General features: G+C 40.8%; 1 protein-coding gene across 1 annotated transcript; it reads right to left on the bottom strand.

Annotated features, from left to right (window-relative positions):
• Nucleotides 1-389: 389 nt before the first annotated feature.
• LOC129779176 (protein archease-like) lies at nt 390-25,088 on the bottom strand. The gene is made up of 4 exons (XM_055786473.1): nt 24,948-25,088; nt 975-1,040; nt 886-910; nt 390-823 (listed from the first exon to the last, which is right to left on the bottom strand). Exons 2-4 carry the CDS (start codon nt 1,027-1,029, stop codon nt 430-432), a joined length of 474 nt encoding a protein of 157 aa, XP_055642448.1. The 5' UTR covers nt 1,030-1,040; nt 24,948-25,088; the 3' UTR covers nt 390-429.
• Nucleotides 25,089-27,031: the final 1,943 nt, after the last annotated feature.

The raw sequence follows: 27,031 nt of genomic DNA, 5'->3' as shown, positions 1-27,031 counted from the left end.
GGAATATTATATTAAAAAAATTGTTTCGAACAATCATAGTCCTGCGTCAAATTTACGTCCGTGCCCCTAGGCTCAGATCCTTCTAATTTTTAGGTTTGATAATGCATATAGGTTATGAGTACTAACTTCCGGACATTTTTCAGAAGCCTCGTGCTGTGGATAACTGTGATGGAATCGATGTAATATTAAGTTTGTTGATATTATTGATTATGCAAGAGATTTCGTTCGGCCGATACGAGAAGGACCTGCAGTACCTGAGGCTTCCTGAATTCTACAAAAACAGCTGGCAATACTGATACTCTGTGTAATGTGATTTCGAAGACTATTTGCTTTGAGGCCATGCTTGATTCTTGAATAGCTTTTGTCCTTCGATTGAACTATGTCGAATATTAATAATAAACTTTTTTTTTATTCATCAACTGAACTTTTTCAAATATCAATTATAACAAACACCTCACATTTGTTTTGTTCAGGCATCTGATGAATTTGCATGGCTGAGTAGGTGATAGCTTTCACCTCTGTTCCCTGGGGATGCTTTTTTAGATCGAATTCCTCTCCGTAGCATCTACACACAATGTAGAAATTTTCCATGTCGAACTTTGTAATTTCTATTTTCTTACAAATAAGAAATGGTTCCGCCGAAAATAAAAACAGTAGTTCGTCTAGGAACCGGAAAAGTAGATTTTCCAAATCATCCGTTGGCTCAGTTTTAATTTCATAGCATGTTTTGATGTCAACTGTTGGTAGTTCCGTCATGTAGCCAAACATGGCCATTCCACATTGTTCAAAGGCTTCCTTTAGAGTCGTACCCCAAGCGTGCAATCTGAAAAATGTTATGAAAAGCAATTAGGAGCAATTAATGCGTAACACGTGATCTATACTAACTGCACATCAGCCGTGTGGTCTAAATCTGCTTTTTTGGAAAGAATAGTCATTGGTGAAAAATCGAATTGAAATACCAACATTCAACTTACACTCATGCTTGATATCTGGAATTACGTGTTCTTGGGATTCTAGGGGAATTTCCATTCTTAGGAGCACTGTAAATTTTGAAAATATAAAATATCTATAAACATTTGTGCAATCATGTTGGTGTTGAACGAGAAGTTATCAAAGCTCTCCTTTGAGCAGAAAAAACAGCGTTTTTATGGAAACTGCTAAAAGCTATTTTATTTCGATGAGTACAAACATAATTATTTCATTTCATTTCCTACTTACATTTTGTTGCCGTATCTTCTTTAGTTCAACAATTATTCTTTTATTATCGTATGCTTTAAATTTAATTTTCTTATTCAATTCAATCTACTTTCTTTTGCTTCAACTATCGTTTTTCTACCATCTGTCATTTGTATCTTGTCATTTCTTGACGACTCACCCACAATCGACTGTGGGAACTAGGGGACTTGCGGATTCTTCCGCAAACGCCGTAACATTCCCCGGACCGTAACACTGGTCAGCTCTCACCAGACCAGTTTTACTAGGACTCAGGTCTAATACAGCCAGCTTTGCAACTGGCCTCAAAAGAACTCCTGCAGTAGTCTGTACCCATGCCTTGTGTGTTGGATCGTTCTAGACGGCTGCATCACCCCATTGGAACTCATGAGTAAAAAATGTTTTGGTGTTGAAGCTTCTTGATTGTCTTCGTCAAGTGCTTCCGCTTCAGCCAATACCGTGGAAAACATTTCCTCCGTAGGAAGCTTCGTAGTAGAAATGGCGTAGAAAGCTACTTTGATAGAGCGTACCATTCGCTCCCATGCTCCCCCCATATGGGGCGATGATGGAGGGATAAACAACCACTTCGTATTAGTGTTTGTGAATGTATCAGCCAACTGTAAATTGATCCCTTTGCTCTCACTTTTGAGATCGTTGCTAGCGCCCAAGAAATTTGTTGCGTTGTCACTGTATATCTCGGACGGTGATCCACGCCGAGCCACGAAACGTCGAACTGCCATCTTGCATGATTCCGTGGACAAAGAGTGTACGACCTCTAGGTGAACAGCACGAAAGGACAAACAGGTGAATAATGCCCCCAACGTTTAACATTACTCCGCAATACTCTGATGGTGATGGGGCCAAAGTAATTCACACCCACAAATAAAAACGACCGCTGAAATGCTCCCAATCTTGCAGCTGGGAGAGGACTCATTCTCGGCACCTTCGGAACGGATTTGACGATCTTGCACCAGGGACATTCTTTAGCTACTTGTCGTACAACTATTCGAAGATTTGATATGTGTAAGCGTTGTCTCATCTCATTAAGCACCGTTTCTTTATTCTCATGCAGGAACTTCCAGTGATACCACATGACTACGAGATCCGTGACATAGTGTCCACGTGGTAGGATTATAGGGTTCCTGATATCATAGGACGCAAAAGCTGCTTGACTGATCCGGCTTTCCATGCGCATAACGCCATTGGCATCCAGAAATAGACAACACTCGGTTTCGTTTTTCTCGGATTTTGAAAGGCAGCTATTTCTTGTGGGTAAAACTCCTTCTGAATTGTTCGGAAAACCCATGCCTCCGCTAATGCCAATTCTTGCAGTCTCGCATTCTTGTAGTGGCCTTATGAACCTTCGCATTCACGTTACCAGCAAACCGGATCACGTGATCTTCGCCACTGCGAAAATCGTTTCCAATCGATTATTGAATCTGAGACATGATGCTCCATAACCCATTTTGTACATTGCTCTTCGTCGGTCTCAAAATTTGTGTATAAAAAATCGGGTCCACGGAACCATCGACTGTCCGGCTCCAAACTTAGTTCACCTTTCCATTTTGTAGCGTCATCAGCGACGCTTAAATCGGATGGAATCCAGTTCCACTCTCTGGGATTTGTCTTCTCGAGAATCTCTCCTATCCGGAAACCTACGTACTGGCGATATTTACGTTGATCCGATCTTATCCATCCCATCACTGTTTTGAAATCTGTCCAAACAAACCTTTTTGCAATCGGTAGAGAGTGCGTCGCGCATATTTCTTCCACCAATCGAGCACCGAGAACCGCAGCTTGGAATTCCAATCGTGGCACTGAAGTTAGTTTGAGTGGAGCCACCTTTGATTTTGCGACCACCAGTGAACAATGTGCTAAACCAGCTACTTCCGCTCGTAAATACGCAACAGAAGCAAACGCCACCAAACTAGCATCCACGAATACAATTCCAACTGTTTCCAACGTTGTTTCAATTTTTCAGGTATTTTCTCATCCCAGTTTGTATTACTCCGCCACACATCCTGAATGATGATTTTTCCGTGGATTATAAAATGAGACGTGGCCAATGTTCCAGTTTAAACTGGATTCTTCCAGTTTTTTCACTCGATCTAGTCAAACAGTTAAACCCTAAAATCTTCCAGTTTTTCAAATATTATCCAGTTTTATCCAGTTTTTTAAATGCGTGGTTCAGTTTTACCCATTTTATGTAGAATAAATTCAAAATTTATAAACAATATCCCTCACTCACCCTTCCTATCCTTGGCCCAATTTGTTTTTTTTTACATTTATCATTCGTTCGATCCAATTTGCGTTTACCTTGGATCTTGATCTTTCTTTTATTTCACACTCATCTCAGTGTTATTTTTTTCTTGCTTACACTTCCGAATTTCTAGGTCCTCCTAGTTGAGACTAATTGAACTACCATTTCAACTAGCACCGTTCATAGTCTTACCCAAATAGGTTCATAGAACCCGTGTGCTATGCTGGCTTTGAGTTTGTATAATCATCAAATGTTATAGGCCCTCCAAATCATTTTGAATTTCAGGAGATTTCAGAAGTAAATCACTTAATTTGCTATAATGAATGAATGCGGCATTGAGTGGGGCTCATAACTTCGCTGTTATTTATACTATGAATATCAAAAGCAACAAATAACATTCGAAACGATATTCGTTCTGGCATTGACTTTGTGTCAAAATTCAAAAATAAAAAGTCAGTCAGACTGGACCATTTAGATAACAAAAACACCAGAGTTCGATGAAACGAACTTTGCAAGAAATCGCACAAGATTTTGTTTGGCGAGACGGTAACAACGGGATAAATAAAAACCAATCGCACACAACTGCCTTAGGTTAAAAGTAAACAACAGCTGATATTCATTTGGCTAAAATGAAATTCAATTCTGACATCTTGAAAAAATCAAGATGAAAATGACACTGGGTGGAAAAATGAACTTGAAAACATATTGAAGAACAAAAGTTCATTTGCCCATATTCACTGGTTATCTGGATTGGTCATTTTAATTTTCGTTTGGAATATATAGGTTTTCGATGCAACCTAGCCCGAAAATCTATGTATTTGAGCTTAGCGAAGATGATTTTTTTCAACACTGAATGAGGTGCATAAATTAGTGCACGGAGACGTCTGTTTGAGTTTCTATTCGTTGCAATTTCCCATGTCCGTATTCAAATGTTAACAAATGGGAGCTGAAACAAACCACGCAAGAACGTCGAACCGAAGGTTGATTTTTCCTATCCTACGTTCTTCGTGAGTGAGAAAAAGACGAATATAATCAAACGAAACACTACAGAAATGAAAATTCGCGTTAGTAGAAAAAACAGGAAGTGGGTTATATCTATGGTATAACCGCAAGGGTGACGTAGGACTATCGTTGATTTAGAGATCATTTGTATGAAGTTGAATCTGAATTCATTCTGAATGAATGAATATTTGGAGAACTTCGAAAACGAGAGCGTTACGTTGGAGGCACAAGGTTTTATGCATCCAATATTGGATACGGAAATATCCTACTGATGGGGAAGAATAATCTTCTGAAGCTATCCTGTTAATTGCGATTGATTGAAAAACCACAAAACCAAATGTATTTGGTCACAGTGTTACATGGATAGAAAACATTCAATTAAACTCTTTCACATGAATATATTTTGAAAATTCCCAAAGGAACTGGCAGATTATTTTCAGTAACGATTCGATATTTTCACATTTTCCTCGATACTGGAAGCCCACCAGTGGTCAACGCCAACTCGATAACCACCTGTTAATAGCCGCGCGTATGTGTGTGTAGCGATGTCTTCCCAGGGAACCGTTTGTGGCATCACTCTCCTCCTGATAGATTCCCTTCTGGCCTAGGGTGCACAAACAGGCTCTTGGTGACACCGTTCATCCGCGCTTTCATGATAAATAAAGAGCTTCACCGCAACAGCGACAACATGCTCCAATCGCTGTTCAATTAGAACTGAGTGGATTTCCGAGCGCCGCTCGCTTATATACCGATTGGTGATTTCAATAGCCTGTTTTGAAAGCAATTTTAAGACTATTGAAACAAGTTTTTGGATCAAAAAGTAACAAGTATATAACGCGTAGACATTTTATCTTTCGAATGAAGTGTTTATCATACCATTTTGTTCAGTTGTTTAGGAGCTATTAACGCTCAAAATCTCGGTCTCCGGCGTAACGCTTTCGTTTTCGAAACTTTGATTTTACACCTCGGTATAGAAATGAAAGACGTAGTCCTACGTCAAAATTATAGGAGGTTGTGTCCTAGATACGACCGCATTGTTGACGTAAAACTACACTGTTATTTTATATAAGTCGCTTGTTTATACCTTCGGATATATAATGCTGTGAAATTTTAGAAACAACTGCTTAGTAGAATAATCTCTAAAATGATTTTTTCATTGTAGAATCAGTTGACGATAATTGATTGATGATTCATTCTTGCCCTCGCAAAACAATCGTATGTCGCAATTTATTTCATGTCAATGCATTGAAAATTTACCTCGAAGGCTATTATCGGTGGCTTTTTTCGAAATTGACATAGACTCGGCTACAGTCGATTATATACATGTTGCACCAGCACCATTATTCCATATCTTATAACTACATCTGTGGAGGCGATCTGGCGTAGTGGTAACATCCATGCCTCTCACGCTAAAGGTCACGAGTTCAATTCTCACTCCCGACATTCTTCCAAAAATGGAAGTAAAAGTGACGAACCAGCCAAATGAGTTGAAAGTCACTATAATACAGATACAAAAAAAAAGTCACAGAAGGTTGTGTCCGAGACACGACCGCATAGTTGACGTAGGATTACGTTAGGCTATCTGTCGCATGCTGATTTTGGATGTTTGAAAAAATATATTGTTAAACTCTTTGATAATGATCTGATGGCCCTGAAAAGGGCCGTTTAGTTTGGTTGTTGGGTATTTTTTGTTTTTTGGCAGCGGTAGCTTTTTCGGAGCCGCTGCTGCCTATTTCTGTTTTTATTTTGGTGGTTTTCGTTGACACCATCACGTCGAGCTAAACGGCGAATAGCGAGTTTGATACACTGGATATTGTCATGTAGAACCTTGCGATACGCTTCGATCCTCCTTTGCCTTCCTTGCCGCATGAGGTCATGTTGGTTGATGTTGATCTGATGTGACCACACTTAAAACACTAAAAACATATATGTTTACCGATCTGAGCGTCGAACAAAATGAGAAATCTGACTGAGCAGCAGCATCAGCAGAAAGAGAGAACATGCCTGAAACTTTCTGCTCATGATGTTTGCTGTTGCCATCAGTACTGGACCGATGCGGGACACAGCTCGATTTTTGATGTTTGGCCTCGATGTTTACCGCCGCTGCTGCTGCTACTGCCACTTAAGTTCGATATGAGACACAGCTCAATTGTTGGCCACTCAGATTCGATGCTTCGATGTCTTGAAGTTCACTGCTGCACTTTCACGATTCCAAGAAGCGTGTGCTCGCACTTCTGATGGAGAGAGCGTGCCCGAAATGCTCCGCTCGCGATGCTTGCTGCTAGCCGCGTCCACTGCTGCTGCTCTCCACTGTTGTCCGTTCCACTCCGTTGTAAAAATGAATAAAATCCATTTTTTTTTTTTTACATTAAATTCATTTTTATTTTCCAATTTTTGTTTTACAATAGGTTTTTGCAATTTAAGTGATTCCGCAGTATTTTGCTTTTCATGCTTTTGTTAAATTATTTATTCTATGTGGAATTGGATTTGATTTTACTCATTGGGATTTTATAGCTGCTTGACATCTACGGATGTATGTTTTGAGATGAATAAAATCCACGAACGCTCCATCCTTTTATATAATTTGGTATGTGTGAAGTAGGCGCCTCCTACTCGATTGTCATGCAGCTTGCCGGTGAACGAACGAATCGGGCGCGAAAAAGAAATGACGTCAACTTCGATCAATCAGGCCTAGGTATCTTCTGTTTGGATAGTGCTTGAGATTTTTTAATTGTTCGATTGTTAGTTACATGATATATATTATTTTATTCAATGTGAAAAATTATTATGGAGTGCCGACAACGTATGATGCAAACATCTCATCAATCCATCATGAAATAAATGAGCAATAAGCGTTTGAAATTGGACGGGTCGCTCATTTATTTTCTAACGATAATTTATTTTCTAACCGGGAAGCAGTTGACATACTACGCTGCGCTTTTATGTACATGAAAAACCACTTTTAACATGCGGGGGAAAAATCTTATATGAAAATTGCCAGATGTCAATGTTGCCAAGCGTAGTTATTGATGGTTAACCCTTCCGTTACGAGCGTCGTCTATAGACATCCGCGCGACGAGCTGTGTGTACGAGCGTCGTCTTTAGACGACATGAAATTCATACTGCTCTTCGATCACACCAGCGCGATGTGCATACTTTTCGGCGCAGTGCTCCGTACAGGGGTAGCACTTCGGCGGAGCACACTACCGTAATGAAAGGGTTAAACCGACGCCGAACCGAATAGCGATGAACGCACCCATATCACGAACTTCGACATTTGATTTGCTATTATGGTGCTACTCGCCCGTGTAGTTCGCGCAAAGGCATCGGCAAAATATTATTTTAGAAAATTCCTTGAGGCATGACCGGAGCCGTTTCGCTATATATATATATATATATATATATATATATATATATATATATATATATATATATATATATATATATATATATATATATATATATATGCATACATATGTCATTCGCCTCCCTTACCGCATCCAGTCAGGCTGGTTGATGGAAAGTATGTTTCTGACGTGATAAGTTTCCTGTTAGTTGCACATGATCAAAGAAAATTTAAAAGTAAACAGTATTTTTGATCGTAGTTTTATATCATTTTTATGATAAGTGGAAAACAATAAATTAAACTCTTTCGTTTCAAAGCAATATCGAAAGTCCTGAAAAGGACTGGAATGGTTAAATGGGTTGTACGGAATCTGCTACGTGCTAATGTGAGGTTTCAGTCGGATGTAGCAGTTGTTAACTTTTTGGCAGCGGTAGTTTTTTCCGAGTCGCTGCTGCTTTCCTTGGCTTTGGCATCTTCGGCTTCTGTGCGTCGGTTTGCAAGGGTTTCGTTGACACCATCACGGTGAACTAAACAACGGATAGCGGGTTTGATACACTGGATGTTGTCATGTGGAACCTTGCGATACACTCTTCCTCAACCGAATCCTTTGTCTCCTTTACCTCCATAACCGCATCCCATTGTATTGGTTGATGTGAACAGGAGTACCAGCAATGCACACTAGAAACACATATGTTTATCGATCTGAGCGTCCAACAAGAATGAGAAATCTGACTGAGCAGCAGCAGCAGCAGTAGAGAAAGAGAGCATGCCTGAAACTCTCTACTCATGATGTTTGTTATTGCCAACAGTAGTGGACCGATGCGAGACACAGCTCGATTGTTGAGGTTGAGCCTCGATGTTTACCGCCGCTGCTGCTGCTACTACCACTTATGTGAGACACAGCTCAATTGTTGGCCGCTCAGATTCGATACTGTACTTTCACGATGCCAAGAAACGTTCTCGCACTGCTGACGGAGAGAGCGTGCCTGAAACGATCCGCTCGTGATGCTTGCTGCTGCCACTAGTAGTAGACCGGTTTCAACAACCGTTGCTACTGTTTGCCGCTGTTTATGCTGCCATAGAAGTGCGATGTGAGACACAGCTCGCATTTTGACCGCTCAACTTCTATGCTCGCCTATATATTAGCCGCTTTCACTGTTGCTGCTCTCCACTTGTTGTTGTCCGTTCCACGTCCGTTGTAAGAATGAATGAGATCCACGAATGCTCCTTCCTTTTATATCATTTGGTATGTGCGAAGTAGGCGCCTCCTACTCGATTGCCATGCAGCTTGCCGGTGAGAGAACGAATCGGGCGCGAAAAAGAAATGACGTCAATTTCGACCAATCAGGACTGGGTATCTCTGTTTGGATAGGGGTTGAATTTTTTCAATTGTTCGATAGTTAGTTATATGATATATACTTTTTTATTCAATGTGAAAAATTGTTATGGAGTGCCGTAATCGTTTGATGCAAAAATCTCATCAATCCATCATGAAATGAATGAGTAACAAGCGTTTGAAATTGGACATTTTTCACGATGCGATCGATTTTCATTTTTCAATTTGTACCCCAATATGTTCCCGAAAGACGTAATCCTACGTCAAAAATATAACTACATCAATATATCTTTGGCACCGCATGTAAACAACAACAATGACAACACTTGCAAGTATCAAATATCATGCTACATGTTATTTAGTATTGCCTCAAAGGAATCGCACCTCTAGATATCGTTCGTACAAACTAAGCGTAAACCAAGCGCCAAACAAGCGTTCACCATAGCATGCATATAGAGCCATACATTGGTGGCTTGAAACTACTAGCAATATAAACATTTTTCATCATTTTGCGCTATTCTCAAAAGAAACGCTTCTGTTAATATTACTGGCTTCGAAAAAAGTTGCATTACTTTCTCATGCTCGAGAGAAGCGCAGCTGTCACCCTTAGTGGAGGAAGTTTTGCTACTGGCAAGCAAAACCTAATCACATACAAAATAACAGAACATTTACTTTCTTGATGACTAAACAAGAGAAATAAACTCTTTTTGTTAATAACAACCTCGAAAACAGTAGCAATGCTTCATTATGATCAATATTAGCGCAAATGCAATCCTAGTTGAAGGCAGTTTTGCGACTGGCACGCGAACCCAAATAACTTATAACATTCCAGTGAGACATTCAAGATGCTTGGTATTCCCAAATAATTTTTTGGTGCACAACCTTAACGTCTGCTTCGCCATAACGTCAGTTTAATGCATTGATGCATTCTCAAAGGCACCAACGAAGCCCTTATGAAGACGGAAAATAAACAATGTTAACTGCTTGGAAAAAGACTGAATTATGCCACACAGCTTGTACTCTGCTGTAACACCCATCGATGCGAATTCGCTGATGAGTTTGTCAAGAGCGACCGCCTTCACCACCAGCGGGAGGAGCTTGATTTTGGTTGCTGCCTGGGCGTTTACATTTTCGACCGACGCGCCGAAATCGCCTACTTCGCTGTTGTTCGGTGCGGTGTCACATTTGCGAAGGCTCGGTTCAGTGCGAGCGCTTTTCACTGCACCAACACCGCGTGCATCATTAGATGACGCTTACCTCGAAATTTTATTGCCCCTGGCAATGCGTTCGTTTTTTGCAGGGCTCGAGCCTGTCTTCCTCTTCTTCTTGCTCATCGCACACTACTCGAAGCGTCCAATTTATGATGCGGAAAGAAGAACACACGATACGAATAACGCGAAAAACAAACAGAAAAATCAAACGACGATTTCCAAGTTGGATTACCACTGGTGGGGTCCAGTCTTAGATCGAAGCGCAGCGAAAGCAAAGTGAACTGGATTTCTCAACAGTCCGATGCCGAATGAAAGTTTGCCTTTTACTACTACTAAAAGATATTTATTCAAGTATTCTTAAATCTAGTACAATTTTTAGTTTACATGTCAATTGATCAGCCTTGTGGGCCCGGCAACTTCGTTCAGATTGAATTTTGTTTTTAAGAATGTTTATAACAATGCATCGTTTGTAATCTAATTTACATATGAACCCGGAAGGAGGGAAATATAAAATTTTTAATTGGGAAAAATTTGATAACCTACCTAACTACAAAAATAAATAAAACTATGGGACTAGGTCCCGAATGAATACGTGCGGGGACCGCTGGGAACACTCCCTGAATCTAGTCAGGATTATATTTTTTCGCTCTTCCAGCACCTGAAGACCAGAAAACCGGTGGATCTCTGAAATTCGTGTCCTAGGTGGACTGTCCAGGATCATTCGAAGGATCTTGTTTTGGATGACCTGAAGTTTACGGTGGTTGCTATTGGCGCAACTCTCTCAGATTGGCAGACCATACTCAATCACCGGTAAAACGATCTGCTTGTATATCGCAAGTCCGCGTTAAAGTAGACTTTCGATTGATGAGCGGGTAAAGCGACTTGAGAAGCTTGGAACACTTCGTGGATGTTTTGTTCACATGGGAAGCGAAGTTCAAATTCCTGTCCAGGGTGAGGCCCAGGTAGACTACATCATTCGACCAATTTATGGGAGTGCTGCTGAGGTGGACTTTCACGTCATTAGGCGGAATAAGTCGTGGTGATTTGGAGTGTGGAAATATTATGGCTTGTGTTTTCGCCGCGTTGATGCATATCTTCCATGATTTTAGGTAGTCAGAAAGAACATCCAGGCCTCTCTGCAAATTTCTAGTTAACGGACGTATCATTCGACCCTTGTAGATGATAGCGGTGTCATCAGCGAACATCGACAGCACGCCATCACCAGGTAGGGGAGGAACATCAGATGTATAGATGTTAAACAGGATAGGACTTAGGAGGCTACCCTGCGGAACTCCCGCTATGACGCTGAACATATCGAAGAGCGTGTTGTTTAGAGAGACCTGAAAAGTCCTATCCGAGAGATAGTTCCCGATGAACTTGATAAGGAAGATCGGGAAGTTGAAACGTCGTAGCTTGAACACAAGACCATTGTGCCAGACATTGTCGAACGCCTTTTCGACGTCCAACAATGCCATGGCAGATGTTTTGGACATGGACTTGTTCCGCCTAATGATGTTCGTGACACGCGCAAGCTGGCTGATAGTGGAGTGACCTTTCCTGAACCCAAACTGCTCACGGAGGAAGATGTTATTCTGATTTGCAAACTCTAGTAATCGACTAAGAACCAGTTTTTCAAACAGCTTTTAGATTGACGACAAGAGGCTGATGGGGCGATAGCTTTTGGCACTGGTAGGGTCTTTACCAGGCTTGTGGATTGGTATTATTTTGGCTAGTTTCCAGCGAGACGGGAAGTAGCCAAGCTCCAAGCACTTGTTGAAAATCGATACCAACTGCTCGAAGAAACCAACGCTCAAGTTTTTTAACTCGAGATTGAGCACTCCGTCAAACCCGGCGGCCTTCATGTTTCTTGTACTACGGATCGCAGCTATCGCCTCATCAGCCGTTATTCTCGATTCCTCGGGTAGAACGATGGGGGTATCAGCGACACTAACCAGAACCTCCTCGACGATAGGCTCGTGGGGACTCACCATGGAGCGACCAAGATTGTGAGAATCCACGAAGTGTTGACCAAGCGCATTTGCTTTTTCGGCAGATGTAATTAGCAGAGACGGGAACGAATCCGGTGATTTGAGTGGAGGAATGGGTCGCGGTTTATTTTTAAGGAGCTTGGCAGTTTTCCAAAACGGTTTTGCACAATCTGGGAGCGAGCGAAGATGATCTGAAAATTGTTTATTCCTGAGATTCACAATCCTGGCATTTATGATTTTCTTTAGACGATTGCAATTAGCCTTCAGGTGGAGGAGACCAGTCCGTTGATACTGGCGACGGATAGTGTTGCGAAGTCTAATTAGATTTTTAGATAACCTGTCTAGATTCAGGGAGTTACTCACCACTCTTGAAGCCGGAACGTGACGGTCTCTGGCCCGGGAGATCGCCTCATCTATGGCCTGAAGGGAACGGTTGATGTCGTCGGTTGACTCAGGTACAATGTCATAATCGATATCGATGTCGACGCACTGCTGGAACTGCGACCAGTCGACGGGATGGTAGTTGCGTCTCGAAGCCAGGAATCTGTTGACGGATGACCCTACTTCAATCGCCACCGGATAGTGATCAGAGCTGAGCTCTTGGTAGACGACAGGCTCCGAGATATTTGTCGTGTTTGAGATAAATATGTCGATGGTTGCGTGGATACCGGATCGGCTCAAACGGGTGGGACCATCCGGGCTTAGAATGGTGTACTCTGCTTCTTGGAAGTCATCGTGCAGGATCATACCGTTTCGGTTACAGCGGGTGTTGCCCCACGCTTGATGCTTCGCATTTAGGTCGCCACCGATGATGAACTGCTGTCGCCGCCGAGTCAGTTGAATGATGTCGTTTCGAAGAAATGCTGCCGAGCCGTCCCGTATGTTTGTTTGTTTGGGGCAGTAAGCTGCGACTATAGTAATGGGACCGACTGGGGTTGAAACTTCCACCCCAACGGCCTCGATGATCTTCAGCTCGAAGCTTGGAAGCAGCTGACAGCAAATATTTCTTCTGAGTGCGATGGCCACGCCACCACCCACAGAGCTGGTTCATCGAGCCTCACGAGGCGGAAATCAGGAAGGAAGACATTTATATCGGGTTTGAGGTGTGTTTCCGTGATAATAGCTACGTCAATTTCGTTCTCGTTGAGAAAGTCAACGAGCTCAATGGCTTTACTCTTGAGCGAGCAAGCGTTCCAATTTGCTATTCGTAAGATGTTACGGTCCATACTTGGAGATGAGGGCGAGAACAGCCTCAAGCTGTTCATTCAATGTCTTGCATGTGCGTTGAATCCTAATGACCTCGGAGACTAGCAGAACGAGCTCCTTATCATTCAAAGGTGCGCCCTCGGCGGTCGTGCCGGATGTTACACGTGAGTACGACAGACCCGGGAGGGGGGTTTGATTCTGCTGCGACGCTGCGTCCATGAGCCGATTCTGCACTGAAGAGCCGCTAGGGATCACTTGGTTGCTTGCGATGGGGGCGGCGGGCTCACCACGATTTCGTAGATTGTTGAGTGGAAGAGGGGACAGATTTGGAGCTGCACGGCGTTGTTGAAGCGCGGGAAATTGCACATCGTTGACTGCTGGTGGACGTGGGTTGCGCTTTCGTCCTGGTTGGTTATTGACGGAGGCACGCTTTCGGATCTCAATGTACTCTGCCCTCTTCGGACACGCACTGCTGGTGGGATTGTGACCAGCTCCGCAGTTCGCGCAGACAGGGACACCGTCTTCCATATGTTCACATGCATCAGCGTCGTGGGTTTTGCCGCAGTTAACGCAGCGGGATGCCATGTGGCAGTTTCGTGTACCATGCCCAAACATGAAACAATTCGAGCATTGGGTAACGTCTCTGTGAACCGGTCTGTAGCGATCCCACATAACCGCGATATGGAACAGCTCTCGGATATTCTGGGAGTCCTTCAGGCATGTCAAGTTCTTGGCGAAATGGACGAGATAAAGTTGGTCACGATACGTCCGGGTCTGGTCGTGCCGCTTCATTTTATAAATTTGAACTGGCTTGATTCCGTTTCTCTCGATTTCAGCCGACAATTCGTTAGCGTCCATATCGTGGAGACCGCGGAGCACCACCTTGAACGGTTTCTCAGCCTCGATGTCGTGAGAGAAATACTCACAGTTCCGCTGTTTCAGTATCTCCAACACGGCCTTGTAGTGACTCATGGCAGGAACCATCAACTTGAAGCCCTCCGCACAACGGCGGATGGTGCACCTCAAACCCTTCTCGATGAAAAAGGCAATTCGAGCATGAAGCCCCTCCGGGAAGCCTTTCACATAGATCGGCGGCAGTTTCTCCTTTTTTCCTAATTTCGGTTCGTCACCATTCTCGAGAACAGCATATCGATTGTTCGCCAGCAGCTTCTTAGCCGACGGATCAGGGGATTCGCCCGATTGTTCGGCGACGTTTGTAGACCGGGAGCGCTTCCCGTTGCTGCTACCACTTGCGCCAGAGCGCGTTTTGCCTGCGGCTTGATTCATGGGGACGTCGACGTCCAGCACGAGGGAACACTTTTACTTTTCTTTTTCTTTTTCTTTTTACTAGACACACGAGCGAGCTAAAACACGTCGTTACAGCTCAACACAACAGCAGAGAATCTGAAAGTTTGCCACAGCAAGATCCACTGTTTATACTCTAGGCAAGTATTCCCCTTCATTCTTCTTCTTTTCCTTTGTTCACGGAGACTTTAAATCCTACGATTTCCCCTCCGTTGGTCGTCGATAAGTTGCTCGTTATTGATATCTCTGTTGGGGAAAGCACTCAAATGGACAGAACAAATGTATGGGAATATAGAAACACTTAAAGTTTTCATGAATTTTAACCATTTACTAACCAGGGGATTCTAATGTATGGCATATTAAACAAATCTACGGAATTTCCGATTCGTTTAGTATGTACATCGCCGAAATCCGTTCGCGGCAAAAATAGTTATTAAAGTTAACTTTATTTCATAAAAACGTGACCTGTTTTCTGATTTGACACCCTTAATGAAAGACGTAGTTCTACGTCAAAAAAATAGGATGGGAGTTAAATTCCGTGTTCCTATGCACCTCAATTTATCTGGATATAACATGTCATGAAGGACATGATGGACATGAAGCAAAAATACAAGATTTTTCAAGTTTTACCCAAACGAAACCGTATTTTCTAGAAAGAAAGATTCTCAAATATTGTTTTACAGTAAAATTCAAGTAGTGAAAAACATCATTTTGATCTCCTCGACTTATATGATTAATTAATTGTTTATTTCGCCATTTTATGAACTGAATATTAATACGACACGAAGCTTCAAAGGAGATTTCATTTCTCAATCATTGGAATGGTAAACAATCATTTTAAAGTAAATCTTTTTAAAATAAAACGGTTTTACAGGATCCAGTTTTCTTGCAGTTTTTTTTAAAAAGCGATCTACCAGTTTTTTGAAAAACATTGGCAACGAATTGCTCGTCTCGTTTTCTGGAATAGGGCCCATAGTCTTCAATCTGCTTTTTCACAGCTTCACCCAGCTGTGGATCTGCAATCACTCGCCGCTCCAGGCACTCTAACCTTTTCCTTGCCATAAAGAAACTATCGGGAAACTCAAACGCGTCGAACCTCCACAATAAGACGATTTCAAATCGGGATCCAATTTGCTTGGTGGTGTTATTGAAAATACGCTTTGCTCGTAAATCTTCTTCTGATTCTGGTGTATATTGAGTTGCCACTCCCATACTCTCTAATGAAAAATATTGCTTTACCAATTCATGTAACGCCTCGACTCTCTCCGTACATTGACATATATGTAGATTAAAACCTTGATTGTTATTCGATAGAGTTGGGCCGTGTATTGACCATCCTAGACGAGTTTTCATGGCGATAACTTCGCCCTGTTTTCCTTCTCGCCAGAGCAACGGCGAGATAGGCGTTGTCGTTAAGAATTTTAGGAACAACATCCAGATAATCTTGGATCGGAAAATCTCTCAGATACGGGTAGGCTCCAATCAGGCGCTCGTAGCATAGGGATTGATTTGGTAAACCTAATTTCTTTACGGTATGCGCCTTGGCAATTACGTACTTCTGCTGCCGTTGACCACCGGATATCTGCAGTGAAACTTGTCTGGAATCTTGCTCACATCGAGTAACGCCGGCAGTCCAAGTCAAGCACAAATTACTGGAACGACCTTCCACGCTAAGGACTTCGGCAAGGGAACTCTCTATAAGCGTAACTGATGAGCCGTCATCTAAAAACGCAAACGTCGTAACTGAACTTCTCTGTCCGTAGAGTGTCACCGGAATTATGCGGAATAGTGACCCTTGACCTACTCGATGATGGTTCTGGACAGCAGTATTACTCGAAGTGGCGAAGTGGTCATAGACTTTTTGTTAGAATGTAACAAAGAATGGTGCCGATATTCACATCCATCAATTTGACAGCGCTCTTTGGATCTGCACGGACGTCTTCCGTGAGAGAATAAACAAATGCGACAAAGTGATAATTTTTGTACCAACTTGCAGCGCTGTCAACTGTCAATTTTTCAAAAGAATCGCAACTTTTCACTCTGTGCTGTGAATCTTTGCATATCAGGCATTGTTTTATGCCGAAACTGTTATCCACCGGCTTTGGGTGACTATCCGAGGTAGCTTCTGCAGAATGAGAAATGTAGAAATTCTTCTCCTTCATTCGATGATGAGGGATTTTCGTGTCCACCGTCAACGTGACCTCGGTGGCTGCCGATACTATCGTCGACATGTACGAAGCGAATGTGCGAAGGTTAGCTCCCGGCTGTTGGCGTTTAACCATTGCCCAGTCCAGTATGAGATTTGACGGCAACTTATCGACTAGCTCGAAAAGCAATGTGGGATTGTTCAAATGAGCCTCTTGCTCACCAGCCTGCAGGTGATCGCAGAGGTTCTGAACTGCCATACCAAATCCTATCAAAGTCTCCAGCCTTTCTGATTTTGGGGCGGGAACTTCGCGAACTTTTTTCAGAAGAGCGTACACAAGTATTTTATGCAACGTAGATATCACTTGCGGCACTGAATTTGGTAATAGAAGCCTACTTCGAACAGCATCAAGAGCTGAACCACGCAAACACCGCTGGAGTCGCATCAAGTTCTCCGCGTGAGTGAACCCACATGCGTCGTTAGAATTGTTGAATGAACTTATAAAAAGTGGCCAATCTTCCGGGTTGCCCGAAAATGGTGGAAGCTCCTTTGGCAAAACTTGACGCGCTGCTAACTGTTCCGGAGTGGGACCTACCCGGAGCATTGAAGGGTTGGTCCGAGAAAGGTATGTGTTCGACGGAGAATACAACTGTTGTAGGCTGTTACCGGATGGTCCAGGAGGAAGGGACCATCCGGTAACCACCAATTGGACGAGTGTTGTCGCTACATACCGGCAGGTTTGACGGTTGTTTTTGGCGTGCTGTACTGTTCGGAAGCCCTACAGTACGGATCGGAACTGGAATACTACCTTCGGGTACTGGGACAGCTCGCATCGGTTGATGCTGACGATTGACACCCTCATTATTGGAGTTATGGGCGGCGACTTCGGTGAGTGTTGCGGTAACAGGACCATTTCCAGATGTCGTTGGAATTCCTTGGGCGTTAGACTGGATAGTTGTTTGCGGCGAAACATTTACAGCAGTTGTCGATAATGTAACCGGAATAGGAACGGTCTCTTGGATTTCCATGGTCGAATTGACCACACCTCCTAGAAGTTGTTCTCGCCATCGATTCACCTTGCTGATACTGCTTTGTGCGGATGCTCTACTCATCACGTCGTCACCGTCGTCATCACCATCCTGTTCCAGAACCCGGAACATCTCCTCCAAAAAGTCTATCTCCATCTCCAACTGCTTCTTTTCAATTTCGGTGTCCTTTAGTAGTCTCTCCACCTCGTGTCGTCTTCGTTGCTCGGCGCGTTCCATCTCCAATTTTCGCGCCATCAATACCTTCTGTTATTCTAGCATCTGTAGTCGAAGATTTGTGTTGGAATGTTTTCCTGTCGTCGAACCACCAGCGTTCGTTATCAGCAGATTTCATGGGTTCTGTTGTTGGGTTCTCTTTTGACGTAGAACTACGTCTTTCTTTGAGGGTGCCAAATCAGAAAACAGGTCACGTTTTTATGAAATAAAGTTAACGTTAATAACTAATTTTGCCGCGAACGGATTTTGGCGATTTACATACTAAACGAATCGGAAATTTCGTAAGATTTGTTCAATGTGCTATACATTAGATTCCCCTGGTTTGTAGATGGTTAAAATTCATGAAAACTTTAAGCATTTCCATTTTCCCATACATTTGTTCTGTCCATTTGTGTGCTTTCCCGAACAGAGCTGTCAATAACGAGCAACTTATCGACGACCAACGGAGGGGAAATCGTAGGATTTAAAGTCTCCGTGAACAAAGGAAAAGGTAGAAGAATGAAGGGGAATACTTGCCTAGAGTATAAACATTGGATCTCGCTGAGGCAAACTTTCATTCGGCATCGGACTGTTGAGCAATTCAGTTCACTTTGCTTTCGATGCGCTTCGATCCAAGATTGAACCCCACCAGTGGTAATCCAACTTGGATATCGTTGTTTGGTTGTTCTGTTCGTTTTTCGCGTTATTCGTATCGTGTTTTTCTTTCCGCGTCATAAATTGGACGCTTCGTGTAGTGTGTGATAAGCAGGAAGAAGAGGAAGGCAGGCTCGAGCCCTGCAAAAAAAACGAACGCATTGCCAGGGGCAATAAAATTTCGAGGGAAGCGTCATCTAATGATGCACGAGATGTTGGTGCAGTGAAAAGCGCTCGCACTGAACCCTCGCGAGTGTGACACCGTATCGAACAACAGCGGAGTAGACGATTTCGGCGCGTCGGTCGAAAATGTAAACACCGTTAACAAAATCAAAATGAAGCTCCCCCTGCTGGTGGTGAGACCGGCCACTCTTGACAAACTCATCAGCGAATTCGCATCGATGGGTGTTACAGCAGAGAACAAGCTGTGTGGCATAATTCAGTCTTTTTCCAAGAAGTTAACATTGTTTGTTTTCCGTCATCATAAGGTCTTCGTTGGTGCCTTTGAGAATGCATCAATGCATTAAACTAACGTTATGGCGAATCAGGCGTTAAGGTTGTGCGCCAAAAAATTATTTGGGGAATACCAAGCATCTTGAATGTCTTACTGGAATGTTATAAGTTATTTGGGTTCGCGTGCCAGTCGCAAAACTAGGATCAACTAGGATTGCAATTGCGCTAATATTGATCATAATGAAGCATTGCTACTGTTTTCGAGGTTGTTATTAACAAAAAGAGTTTATTCAGCTTATTTAGTCACCAAAAAAGTAAATGTCGTTCTGGAATTTTGCATGTGATTAGGTTTCGCTTGCCAGTAGCAAAATTTTCCCCACTAAGGGTGACAGCTGCGCTTCTCTCGAGCATGCGTAATGCAACTTTTTTTTCGAGGCCAGTAATATTAACAGAAGCGTTTCTTTTGAGAATTGCGCAAAATGATGAGAAGTGTTTATATTCCTAGTAGTTTCAAGCCACCAGTGTATGGCATGCTCTGGCGAACGCTTGTTTGGCGCTTGTTTTACGTTGTACAAACGATGCCTAGAGGTGCGATTCCTTTGAGGCAACACTAAATAACATGTAGCATGATATTTGATACTTGCAAGTGTTGACATTGTTGTTGTTTACATGCGGTGCCAAAGATATATTGATGTAGTTATGAGATGTGGAATAATGGTGCTGGTGCAACATGTATATAATCGACTGTAGCCGAGTCTATGTCAATTGCGAAAAAGGCCACCGGAATAGCATTCGAGGTAAATTTTCAATGCATTGACATGAAATAAATTGCGACATACGATCAGCTAGTGTATTGTTCTGCGAGGGCAAGAATGAATCATCAATCAGTTATCGTCAACTGATTCTACAATGAAGAAACCATTTCAGAGATTATTGTACTAAGCAGTTGTTTCTAAAATTTCACAGCATTATAGAATAATATCCGAAGGTATGAATAAGCGACTTATATAAAATAACAGCGTAGTTCTACGTGAACAATGCGGTCGTATCTTGGACACAACCTCCTATAATTTTTCTTTTTCCTTTCCAATCGTGCTTCGTTGTATTTCGCTGCTGCTCTGGTTGCCCGTTTTGGTCGGTACGATTTGAGGAGCACAAAATGGACCAATCAAAAATGGGCACATAGTGCATTTGGACAATGCTTGATATTTCACAATTATTCAATTGTTTATCTCAAGAAAAATGAAATGTTATTCGTTATGATAGATGCGTAGATATATTTCCTATCAAATGATGCAAACACCTTTGCGATCTATTGAGAAATGCTCGAGTTATAAGCGTTCCAAATCTTGCATTTTTTCCTACTTGTTCAGTGCCTAGATTTTCATTTCACCCCCTATATCTTCCGGTTAGACGTAGTCCTACGTCAATAATATACACATTTTGCAACGCTCCACTCTTTTTCCGTCTTTTTCAACTCGAGCTTCGAGTTTCACATCGCAGGAATGTGTGGCTGGAAGCAGCCCAATCACAGAGTGACAAGCGATCCACACCAGAAGCAAACAGTAAAATGCGCTCATACGCAGTCCAGAGACGAGACCCGAAGCTCGGTATTGAATTTTGATATTTAGCATCAACGATTTATGCGAAGTTTGTCAAAAGACCTTCAACTCCATGAAGCAACTCGGTGTGCACATGAACATCCGCAGGTTATCAATTACTTGCAGGCTTACAGAAAAGCATTGTAACCATTTTTCTTTAGAATTATGTATGTAATTCATTTGAGTTTTGAATAAATAATTGATTATAAAAAAATATTGCAATCCTTTACAAATAAAGAAAACAAAACTTTCAGATATTTTACCAATGAATCTGCCGTTATTGAACCAAAAAATCGCTTTTGTTGAGTCGATGTTGATCCAACTCTGGGCTAACAAATAGGAGTTTTGTTTTCGTAAAATATATTAATGATTAGTAGAATAGCAAATGACTAGAGAATTCGTAAGATGTACCTAAAAATTGGTCATATTTACTAATTATTCCTCTCAATGTAGTTGTGTAGAATAATTATCCTGTGGCACAGAGTGTCAAGCTTCTTCAAGTGATGAAGAAATCTTGAATAAACATTGTATCTGACAATTGTTTCATGTTATAAGTTTTTATTTTGAATTTCGAAAATTGTTTTAATAATAGATGAGTAAGAGTTAGAACTAAGTGTTTCAATCATTCAAAGAAAGACAATCAATTAAATTCATTGAAGATTTCAGGTTTCACAATTTCCTTCACGTGTACTAATTTGTTAAGCGGACCTTACACGGTCAACTTTATTGACAATATGATGACATTTGAGAGCATAATGACAGCTGAACATGGCCGACGACGCAGAAATCCGGATTTTCTGATTTTCGAGCATCAATATCGTGACATTTCATATGGATGCATGATCTTGACGTTTTATCTCACGGACTCACGGAGTTGCCAGATATGCAAGCGCACATTTAATTTTTGTTAGTCTTTTTTTGCGATTGCAATTAAAATTTATAAACTAATGAAATTGTAGGAATCATAAATGGAAGCTTTTGGTTTGGAAAACCGATACTTCGAATAGCAAAATACGGTACTTTTCACGATACAAATCAAAACTCCAAAATAAACTGACAATGTGATGGTGAGAGAGTGGATGAAACTTAACAACGTTTTAGGAATTTTTTAACGTTGAACTCGGTCATTCTTTGCGCTAGTGAGCGGGTTGTGTGTTTCTTCACACTCCGCTATAAAATTTGGAGAATGAGAAGATCTGGGAAAATAACAGATTGAAAAACATCATGTGTTAATTCAAGCTACAGTAGAATCCCGATTATCCGCGAAATAGTCGGGCAAACTCATCGCGGTTAACGAAAATCGCGGATGACCCATTAAAGGACAAAAAAATGCAAACACGAAAAGAGATGTTTCCACATAAAAACTATGTTCTATCAATACAGAAATCAATCAACTATCCATCTATAAGGTCGTGTACACCAGTGGCTAAATAATGTAAAAGCCATGACCACAACAAAAGAGCATGGGCCTACCACTCACTAACAAATTCCGGAAAGGCCTATTGATTTACTATGGAACTCGCAGTCACGAATAATCAGGGCGGATCACCCGCTCGCGGATAATCGGGGTTCTACTGTCATAGTCTCATTTATGGAATAAAAACATTTGCTTGCAGATAAAATAACTTGCATATATTTTCGCAAACTAAAATAATCTGGCATCTCTGAAACTGAAAGGAACAGTCTGTATTTGTGAAACGAGTATTATGATGTATTTTTGAGAAGAAAAACCGAGTTCTAAAGTGTAAATTATGAATGAAAATTAACTTTTACGAATCAAATTAGTATTCTATGTGAATGCAAATCACTTTTTTTCTGCAAGTGGTGAGAAAATCCCATACAAAAATTATGTCTGAAATTGACGTTATATTATAATAATACATTTTAGTAGGAATATCTGAGAATTCAGGGGAAATAGGTTAAGTTAAGGTTAGGACTACGCGCTTCAACTAATTAAATAATACCAAGTAGATATTTTCATTCAAATTTTACCAATTGAAAATTGCTTTTTAGCCTTCTAATCTGATAGAGAATAGTTTGGATCCCAAACTCAAATGTCGCCACTAGACATCGTGGATATTTTCGTTGTCTTGGGTTGAGGGCGATATTGACCGTGTAAGGTGGAAAAATATTGATTGAGGTTAGATCAGATGTTGAAAGCCAAGCTGTCATGGGCACCTTACACGATCAAACTGATTGACAATAAGTGTCTTCAATATTGTGACAGCTAGGCTTTCGACATCCGATCTAACCTCAATCAATATTTTGCCACCTTACACGGTCTATATCGCCCTCAACCCGAGACAACGAAAATATCCGCGATGGCTAGTGGTGACATTCGAGTTTGGGATCCAAACTATTCTCCATCAGATTAGAAGGCTAAATTGCAATTTTCAATTGGTAAAATTTGAATGAAAATATCTACTTTGTATTATTTAATTAGTTGAAACGCGTAGTCCTAACACTAACTTAACCTATTTTCTATGAATTTTCAGATATTCCTACTAAAATTTATTATTATTATATAACGTCAGTTTCAGATACAATTTTTGTATGGGATTTTCTGACCACTTGCAGAAAAAAAGTGATTTGCATTCACATAGAATACTAATTTGATTTGGAAAAGTTAATTTTCATTCATAATTTACACTTTAAAACTCGTTTTTCCTTCTCAAAAACACATCATAATACTCGCTTTACAAATACAGACTGATCCTTTCAGTTTCAGGGATGCCAAATTATTTTAGATTGTGAAAATATATGCAAATTATATTATCTGCAAGCAAATGTTTTTATTCGATAAATAAGACTATGACAGTAGAACCCCGATTATCTGTATCTGTATCTGTACCCCGATTATCTGTATCTGTATCTATTTCTGTATTGATAAAACATAGTTTCTATGTTTAAAAATCATCCCGACTATTCACGGATAATCGGGATTCTACTGTAACTTGAATTAACACGTGATGTTTTTTCACCTGTGATTTTCCCAGATCTTCTCATTCTCCAAATTTTATAGCGGAGTGTGAAGAAACACACAACTTAGACTAAAGTGGGTGCCCCGCTCGCTAGCGCAAAGAATGACCGAGTTCAATGTTAAAAACATTCCTAAGACGTTGTTAATTTTCATTCACTCTCTCACCATCACATTGTCAGTTACTTTGAGGTTTTGATTTGTATCGCGAAAAGTACTGTATTTTGCTATTTTAGGTACAGTAATTTACATTTAATGCGACATTTTTCTAATTGGACAGACCTGTATGCGACACGTTTAGTTAGACATTTTTGTAAACTTCGAGTTCGGGCTCAAATTATGGCCCCACATTGACATTCGCCGCCAGACGTCGACGCTGTACCACTCTCAATTCCAGGTCAAATCGCCTCCAATGCGACACTGAGTGGTTCTCCGGCATGTCGCATTAAATGTAAATTACTATATCAGTTTTCCAAACCAAATGCTTTCATTTATGATTCCTACAATTTTAGAAGTTTATAAATTTTAATTGCAATCGCAAAAAAAACTAACAAACATTATATGTCCGCTTCCAAATCTGGCAACTCAGTCTGGAAGTCCGTGAGGTAAAACGTCAACATCATGCATCCATATGAAATGTCACGATATTGATGCCCGAAAATCAGAAAATCCGGATTTCTGCGTTGTCGGCCATGTTCAGCTGTCATTATGCTCTCAAATGTCATCATATTGTCAATAAATTTGACCGTGTAAGGTCCGCTTCACACTTATTGTCAATCCGGTTGATCGTGTAAGGTGCCCATGAGAGGAACACATACTTCACTAAAACCAAAAATAAATGTAAGCGGCAACACTGTCCCTTCGAATATGAATTTGCTACAGAAAATGACGACGAAGAACGTTGAAAAATTAGCGTGACTCATTTTGGACCCAAGAATTTCATCACACCAGTAGTTTCAAGAACTGTTCATATAACATATAACTTTAAGAAAAAATCAAATATTTTTACCTTGTATACCGCTTTCAGTCTTCCGGGTCGCGAATGATCAGAATAAGCACTATCTTTATCTCAATTCCTAGATGGCAATGTACGGGCCACCTTGCTCTCACAAATGTAAATAAACAAGATCGTAAGAACTGTCAAACTAATATAATAGACCAACGTCGATAGAGAGTATCCAGGTGTGCTGTTCAGGTCCTTGTATTAGATCAATATGTATGGACTAAAGGTGCGACCGTGTCATCAATAAGTGCGCGAGGCGAAACGGCATAAATATACAAAGGACTGTGGAAAGGGATTTGACTGCAAATAGAGATGTCAAAACTTTTCGTTTATTCGATTGTCGATTAATCGTGGGGTCATTTTTAAATATTCGATTCATACGAATAATTGTCTTTCAGTATTCGATTAATCGAGCGAATATTTATTTCTTGTAATCAAAAAGAACAGACATTCACGATAAAAAATATGATGGCATAATTTTACAAGTTACATTAAATATAACTTTGTAATAAACATGGTGCAGAATAATGGTTTTTGAATGAAATGGTATTGCAGTATATTGATAAATTTACCATTTCATGATTTTTTGAAGACGATTGAAAAAAGAGCACACAATGCGAATGATGCACAATATTTTTATTACACTAACATATCTTTTTCTGCTCAAAATCACCTATTCTTCGAATGTTGTTTGAATATTTCTGCTTGGTCCCTATAGCTACTAGTTCAAAAGAAGTATATTTATAGAATCATTGACCACTAGTATACTATATTTTCCTTGGCATTCTGAATTTGAATACTACTATTTTAGAACAGAAGCTGAGGCTACCTTCTTCAAGTCTGCATTTTACTCCTGCATACCCTGCATTCTTCTTCCCAGTCTCCTCCACCACCAGGGATTCATTTTATGCTTCAACCATAAATGGTTTAGATGGATTTTGACGAAACAACATGACGGTTAACACTCCTATACTCGCACATAGGTCTGAGAGACCGGGAAATCAATAATTCGTTTATTTCTCGGAAAACATCAACACTACGACATTGCCAATCTCTCTAGTTTCTTCATTCGTTGTTCATCATCGTTTAGCGTATCGTGTGAGTTGGTACGAAGGGGACGTGTGTCACTTTTTCACCACTTTCTGTCTGAGACACCGACACGAGTATAGGAGTAACTTTTTTGGACAAGTGACTTTTTTGCTCTTTTAGAATATTGTTCAATGAAATGTATAAATTAATGTCAGTGGCGTGGAATATTTATAAAATAAAATTCATAATATCTTTTTGTCACCGGATTGAACGGATTCATATATTATTCTTCGTTAGATTCATACGTGCAAAAGTAAAGTACAAATGTTTGACATTCGTATAGTTGTTCACTAAATACAATAGTCACACATATACACACTTGTGAAAGAATTGCACTTGCGAAAGAATTGTGAACTGTAAACTATAAGTTAATCGGTGGCTTATGATTATTTTTGAAGTTACAGCTTCGGGCTTCGGGAACAATATCGACAATGAAACAAGTCGCAGGAAGTTCCTATAAATCCTTACGTCATCTTTTTATGCCCCACAGGCATTAAGTTTTTGTAAGCCAAGAATACAGAAACAAAGAATATTAGATATAGGAAAACTTGAAATTCCAGAATCCTTATCATCTACTAACTATCTAGATTCTAGAAGGTCGTTATACATTATTCTCTTCAAAAAACACGCTACAACTGTATGAAATGTAAAAAATATGTTTGTCTCGATCATGCCGTTATGGTATGCTCTGATTCTTTTACTAATGAAATCTGAATCGATAAATACGTTTTCACGTTTTATCATAGCTCTTTATACCTTCATGGATTATATTCAGTTGCTTACTTTCAATTAATAACAGCAAAAAAGTCGAATTTCGTTATTTGTGTTGAAGTATCAAAAATTTCTCTGCTTTGAAGAGGCTGAATTAGAGGACTATTAAAACTGAATGAAGAAGAAGAGGACATATTTTCTGGACATTTTTATTCAATTATACTCTCTTCTTCAAATAAATAACAATAAAGCTTGAAAATATACAATAGCAATATTACGAAGTTCAACAT

Source organism: Toxorhynchites rutilus, chromosome 3 (assembly GCF_029784135.1).
Source record: "Toxorhynchites rutilus septentrionalis strain SRP chromosome 3, ASM2978413v1, whole genome shotgun sequence".
NCBI lineage: Eukaryota > Metazoa > Arthropoda > Insecta > Diptera > Culicidae > Toxorhynchites > Toxorhynchites rutilus.
The sequence above is the reverse complement of the archived record's forward strand: the minus strand, read 5'-3'. Positions and strand labels throughout refer to the sequence as shown.